Source organism: Galeopterus variegatus, unplaced genomic scaffold (genome assembly GCF_000696425.1).
Source record: "Galeopterus variegatus unplaced genomic scaffold, G_variegatus-3.0.2 Scaffold1302, whole genome shotgun sequence".
In the NCBI taxonomy this organism is placed as follows: domain Eukaryota; kingdom Metazoa; phylum Chordata; class Mammalia; order Dermoptera; family Cynocephalidae; genus Galeopterus; species Galeopterus variegatus.
This window is the reverse complement of record NW_007727413.1, coordinates 137,938-143,937: the sequence shown is the minus strand read 5'-3', so window position 1 is coordinate 143,937 and position 6,000 is coordinate 137,938. Positions and strand designations below refer to the sequence as shown.

The following is a 6,000-nucleotide window of genomic DNA, read 5'->3' as shown; positions in this document are numbered from 1 at the left end:
CCCCGCCCCCGCCCCACAGCGAGGCAGCTTCTGGCTCCTGGACCCCAGCCCTCCCCTCACACTACCCCCGACCCAGCGGGGATTGGTCAGGCACACCGGAGGTGCTCCGGAGCAGCCCCCAGATGGACTGGCACTCGTCCCCTGACGTGACCCCCAGAAGTTCGCTCCTCATCTTGGGGACCAGGCCTCATTGGATTAGGACCTTATACTCACTGAGGGACTGGCATGATTGAGAACATCAGATGACCAGGACTCTGTCCCCTCTAAACCCAGGGCCTGGGCAAACTGCCGGACCTGTCTGAGCCTGCAACCCCTCATTAAAGCAGCAGATGTTATGGAGCTCCTGCTCCCCTCGACAAGCATCCGCTCACTGGACCCTACAGGACGGGGGACACTGACGTGCATCCGCTCACTGGGTCCTACAGGATGGGGCACACTGACGTGCATCCGCTCACTGGGTCCTTCAGGACAGGGGCCATGTCCCCCTCTTTTCAGTACCTGGGCCTCATTGCCCCCTTGTCCCCACATCTGGGTGTGTTTCGAGGTAAAGAGAAGCCACTGTAAGCTGCTTGCACAGGAGGTTCAGGATGTGCCCCGGGGATCTCACGGGCATTGTTGGGGGATCTAGTTCACAGGCTCATGGCCTAACCTGCCAGTGAGAGAGACAGAGCTGCCCACTGGGGCTCCAGGCCACTGATGGAGTGAGGTCCCACCGGGTTCAGGTCCTGCTGCTCTGCACCCCACTCACAGCCCAGCTCCACACAGCACAGGCGGTGGCAGTGGAGGGTCCAGGGTCCTGGGCGTAAGGCCTCCGCCTCCTCTCTCTGCCTCTGCCCCTCCCTTCCCCACCCATCTTCACCCAACCCGATGACCCCCTCCCCCTCTCTTCCCCCTCACCCTCCCATCTCGGGGAGCCTGATCTTCAGTGGTCTCCAGCCCCATTTCCGAGCTCCAGTGCTTCTCTTTATCCGTGGCATTTTGTCCCCTCCAAGGACTTGTGTCCCTCTCTCTGCCCCTCCCTCATCCCTTGGAGAAGGACCTCTCGGTAGCCCTTTACCCTTTAGTGTGAATTAGGGGGCACTGTCATGCATTGGGTGTCCCATCCCCACCGTGACCTCCTGCCAGCAGGGAGATGAGAGGGGACACTGGTTATGCCACGCCCACCCACGTCCCCAGCCCCAGCAGGCAGATGCGGCCAGTGCCCTGGCAGGAAAAGCTCCCTCGGGAGAAAGACACAGGCTCCCTCCAGCAGGTGGAGAGGACCGTCCCTGCCCCTCTGGACTGAGCGTCTCAGGAGCGGAGCGCAGGCCGGGCCAGCGTCTTAACCCACCCTCTCCTGTCTCCCCCACCCCTCCCCTCTGTCTCTGTCTCTGCAGCAATTCGGAAAAATCTTAGACGTGGAGATCATTTTTAACGAGCGGGGCTCCAAGGTGGGTGCCGCGCAGAGGCCGCCACCATTACAGCGCCGGCTGTAGGTCCCGCCAGGCTAACGTGTGACATGTGCGTGTCCTTCCTGGAGAGCTTCGAGCGAGGACCCCTGAGCGACACGGGTGCTTGTATTCCCCGCTCTCCCGCCCCCCGCCCCCGCCCCCGCCGTCTGTGTTGTCGCTGCTGTGGCTGCCTTCTCCCTCTGAGCCGCCAGGACTTCTTGCTGGCACCCCAGAGCCCCTGGGCCTGGGTCCCCACCCCCACCGAAGGCCCACCCTCAGAGGTGGCTGGGAGGCTTGGGGGAGGGGCTGCAGGGTGGGCAGGCCAGGGAGGGTGCCCAGCAAAGACAAGCCCTGATCCCCCCTCCAGGAAGGCAAGACCCCCCACCCCGGTTCCTAGGGTGAAGGTGGGTGGGGCTGCCCCGTCTCCCTGTAGGTCTTGAAGCCCAGCCTTGGCCCCAGCTCTCCCCGAGGTGGGATTAGGGGGGCAGGCCTGGCCCCTGGCCAGGTTAGCATCTCTTTGTATTGACCTGTCCCCTTGGAGGTGCCAAGTGGTCAGCTCAGGCTGGGCTCAGGCCAGGCCAGCAACTAACCGCCCCTGCCCGGGGCCCGTACCCCTCCTGTGCATCCTGCCGGTGGCACCAGGACAGACCTCTGGGCTGCCTGAGTCTCTGCTTCAACTCACCTGACTCAACCCCCCCTCTCTCTCCCTCTCTTTCTCTCTCCCCCTCCCCCCTTTGCCCTGTCCCCCTTCCCACCCCCCCATTTTTCTTTTTTTTCCTTTTTCTCATCCTACGTCTTTCTCTCCGTGTCTGTCCTCCTCTGCTCACAGGGTTTTGGGTTTGTAACTTTTGAAACTAGCTCAGATGCTGACCGAGCCCGGGAGAAGCTGAATGGGACGATCGTAGAGGGACGGAAAATTGAGGTGCTCAGATAAGTGTGCTGCTGCAGGGATGCCCTGAGAACGCTCGCCTGTCACCCTGGTCCCCCCAGTCAGCCCCACCGCTGCTGGGCACTGCAGAGAGCCCAGCCAGGGTCACCCGTGGCAGAAGGAACGGTCACGCCAGAGCCCCACGCATCACTGGCTTTCAGCTGAGCCCCAGCACCTGTGTCCTTTGTTGGTCTAGGCTTCAGGCTCACCCAAGGGTCCCTTCCCTCCCCTGCATCCTCCTCCCACTTCCTGGAAGAGGCCTGTCCCCAGCCAGGCACACCCCAGAAGTCGTGTGTTCGAGGCTTGGCAGCTTGAGGGACTATGGCCAGCTCAGTCTGTCCCAGAGCTGGGAGGGGACTGGCTCCCCTGAGCTGCCCACCCCTCCCCACACTACCCAGCCCCTGCAGTTTGGCTGCACCCCCTCAGCCCCGACTCCCAGCCCTTGTTTAGGTAGAAACAGGCAGCAGCAGCAAATGGTCAGGGCGTGGAGAGTGACCCAGCCTGTGGAGCAGCAGGGAGGAGGTTTGGGGGTCCCTCCCAGACACTGCCCCTCTCTGCCCCTTCCCTTCCCCTTCCCTGGAGCCTCAGAGAGCTGGTGGGCTGCGTGATTCCTGGCTGCAGCTCTGGGTGGCTGGAGGGGTGTCTGGAAGGAGGTACCAGCCGCAGAGGCAGAGGCCTCGGGCAGGGCAGGCGGTGCAAGGCCCGAGCCAAGGGTTCCGGAAGCAGAGGTGTTCCGTAGCACTGGCTTGGCCAGGCTCCAGCCCAGCACCTAGTGGGCTCCCGAGCCTGTGGCCTCACATCCTCAGTCCCACACATGGACACGGGGGACGGGGATATGGCCCAGACCCCTCGCTCAGGCTCTATCGCCTGACTTCACTGCTCCCTGCCACATGGGCCTCTCTCCACCCCCTCCATCCCAGGCCGGCCCCTGGACAGCCTGACTGGGGGCTTTCATGTCCCAAAAATAGGACCCAGCCCCTTGGCATCCCCTGCCCAGAGCCTTGCCCCCATGGGCACACATGTCCTGTCAGAAAGCTCTGTGCTGTGCAGAGCAACTGAGGACTCTGGCTTCGAGGGAACGGGGTGCTTCCCCAGCTGATGGCCATCTCGGTACCCACTTCTAGGAGGGCGTCAGCTGTCACCAAGAATGTCTCAGGGGCTGGCCTGTTCGCTGGTCCAGAGCACTTTGTGGAGAGTCCACCAGCAAGCTTCTCCAGTGGCCTTGGGTTGGTTTGTGGGAACAGCCATGTGGAGAGCAGGAGCCAGCGGGTCTGGGCTCGGGGTCCTGTACCAGGCTGACCACTAGCCGGTGCTGGGAGCAGTGGGGCCGAGGCTTGCCGCAGGAAGGGCAAAGAGAGGAGGCCCAGCAGGGGGCCAGGCTGGGCAGAGCCTGGGTGCCCAGGGACCTCCCTTCCAGCCCCGAGCCCCCTCCACCGAGGCCATGGGGGAGCCGGAGCAGTGCAGGGCAGGACTGGGGTGGCCAGTGGGCCTGCAAGGGAGCTAATGCTCCCCTATCCTCTCTCTCTCTCTCTGGATAGGTCAATAATGCCACAGCCCGAGTCATGACGAACAAGAAGACTGGGAACCCCTACAGCAATGGTAAGAGACCCAGGACCCCCGGGAGGCTGCAGGGGCCGCTGGCTGGACAGAGGCCCTGGGGGAGCTGAGTGCTGCAGGCCAACCTCCTGGGTGCTAAGTGCCCCCCTGTGTCCCTGCTCCCTGGCTGCTGCTCTGCCCCCGTCAGAGGGGGTGGGTGGAATGAGGACAGCTGGGAGCCACCCACACAGACACAGCTAGTGTGTCATCAGAGCCCCCCTGGGCTTTCCCAGCGTGCGTGGCCCCCAGAGGCCACACACACAGGCTTTAGGCAGAGGGGGACAGCGGTGGCCTCCTGGATTATTACTTATTTTCTCCCAGGGACACGTATTTGAAGGATTCTGTGGTCAGATATGCTGCAACGACTCTCAGTGTGCACAGGCCCCGGGGAATGGGGGGTGTCACAGAGGGGCAGTGGGGGCCTAAGACAGGTTCCTGGTTCCAGTCTCTTCATCTGCAAAACAGGAATAATGACACCCACCCCCCAGGGCTGTAAATGACAAATAGCATCTCTAAGCGGTGGCACAGCCTGGCAAGGGCCCAGGAAAGGATGCTCCACGTGTAGTGAGTGTGACAGTGATCAGAGGACTGTCTCCCCTGGGCTTTGGAAACACTGGAAGTGCTTTGAGGCCCCAGGTTGAGCCCTGCTGGTCCCCAGTGTGGGTAAACTGAGTGATCCTGCCTGTGTCTTCCATGAAGATGAATGTGCTGATGCTAGGTGCTGGCTGCACAGAGAAGTGGAGAGACCACTGATGGCCACCGCACGTCTTAACTCCACCCGGCAAGAGGGACTGCTTTGAGTGTGGCTGGCAACGTGTCGGGGCCTTTTCTAGCTCCCGCTGCTTGCGGGGAGCAGCTTCCTCACTGGGATCTGTTAAGAGCCACCGTGCTGCCCGTAGTCGGGACAGGTCTTCCTGTGGGCGTGGACTCCTGGACCAAGTCACCCCCAGCCTCTCACGTCTCGATGTGATGTGGCGGATCTGTCTCATGATCCCAGTGGCAGTTTGTGGGCCCAGGCGGGGGACTCTGGCTGGGCCCACTTTAGACTTGATTATTGTGCCCGCCATCCTGCTCTCTTGAGGACTTTGAGATCTCAAATTCTCTCTAAAACTGTGGAAGTGTCCCAGCTTTCCCAGTGTCCCAAGTGCATCCTGGGCGTGAGTCTTCTGTGACCTGGTGCTTGGCGACAAGTAAAAGCGGTAGATACTTTTACAGGGTAAGTGTGATCACTGGGAGCTACAGAACTGGAACCAGCTTCCTGCTGTTTGCTCCTCTGAGCAGAACTGAGGAGGATGGAATTCAGAGTGGCATCGATCCTTGAACAGTCACACCCTGTACTGGCTCCCAAAGGACACGTGGCCGACACTGGTTGAATGTCAGGGAACGGGGAGAGGCAGAAACCTCTGCGTGCCTTTGCAGCAAGGCAGTTTCCCTTAAGTGTCTCCATTGACCCGGGCAAGAGTGACCCGGTTCTCTGCAGGTTGGAACAGAAGCCGCCCAGCACAGGCTCTGGTGGCCTGTGAGTGCGGCATGACATTGCCTTAACACTCCGAAACTCATCAGTTGGGGCAGAAGTTCCCACCGTAGAAAGCAAACTCGCCAGGTTTGACCAGGCGTTAGCTACTCACAGTAGAAACAAAGGGCCATCCAGGCTGCGTGTGTGTCTGGAGTTCCGGACAGTGAGCCAGGGCCAGCAGACAGGTGGGGGCACCGAGAGAGCCAGAATTGACAGTCAAGGTGCCCTGGACCATCTGAAGCAGACATTCAGCCTCCAAGCCTCACTCAACGTCTGGAATGGGCCCAGAAGACACTGAGGGAAGGAGGGCTCCGGGCCGTGGTCTCCAGGACTCTGCTCCCGCATGGGCATTTTCCTAAGAAGAGTCAGTTCTTAGGATGAAGGTGTTCCCAGAAGACAAAACATGTCTTCCCTCCTCGTCTCAGATTTATGGAAAATTACAAAGCCCAGCAATAACATTCAGACACAGTCAGGTGACGGGGGACCAGGGACAGAAGGCAGCTCACGGCCTCACCGAGGGTGTGGAGAAT

General features: G+C 61.1%; 1 protein-coding gene across 6 annotated transcripts in view; it reads left to right on the top strand.

Moving 5' to 3' along the window:
• RBFOX3 (RNA binding protein, fox-1 homolog (C. elegans) 3) overlaps positions 1-6,000 on the top strand; it is a 223,330-nt gene that overhangs the window by 207,017 nt on the left and 10,313 nt on the right. For 4 of the 6 annotated variants that reach the window (XM_008576161.1, XM_008576164.1, XM_008576163.1 and 1 more), the window contains exons 4-6: positions 1,377-1,430; positions 2,260-2,352; positions 3,897-3,957. In XM_008576161.1, the coding sequence (XP_008574383.1) occupies positions 1,377-1,430; positions 2,260-2,352; positions 3,897-3,957 (208 nt within the window). The remainder of the gene's footprint in view (positions 1-1,376; positions 1,431-2,259; positions 2,353-3,896; positions 3,958-6,000) is intronic. The other 2 variants (XM_008576165.1, XM_008576162.1) reach the window with 1 other exon arrangement.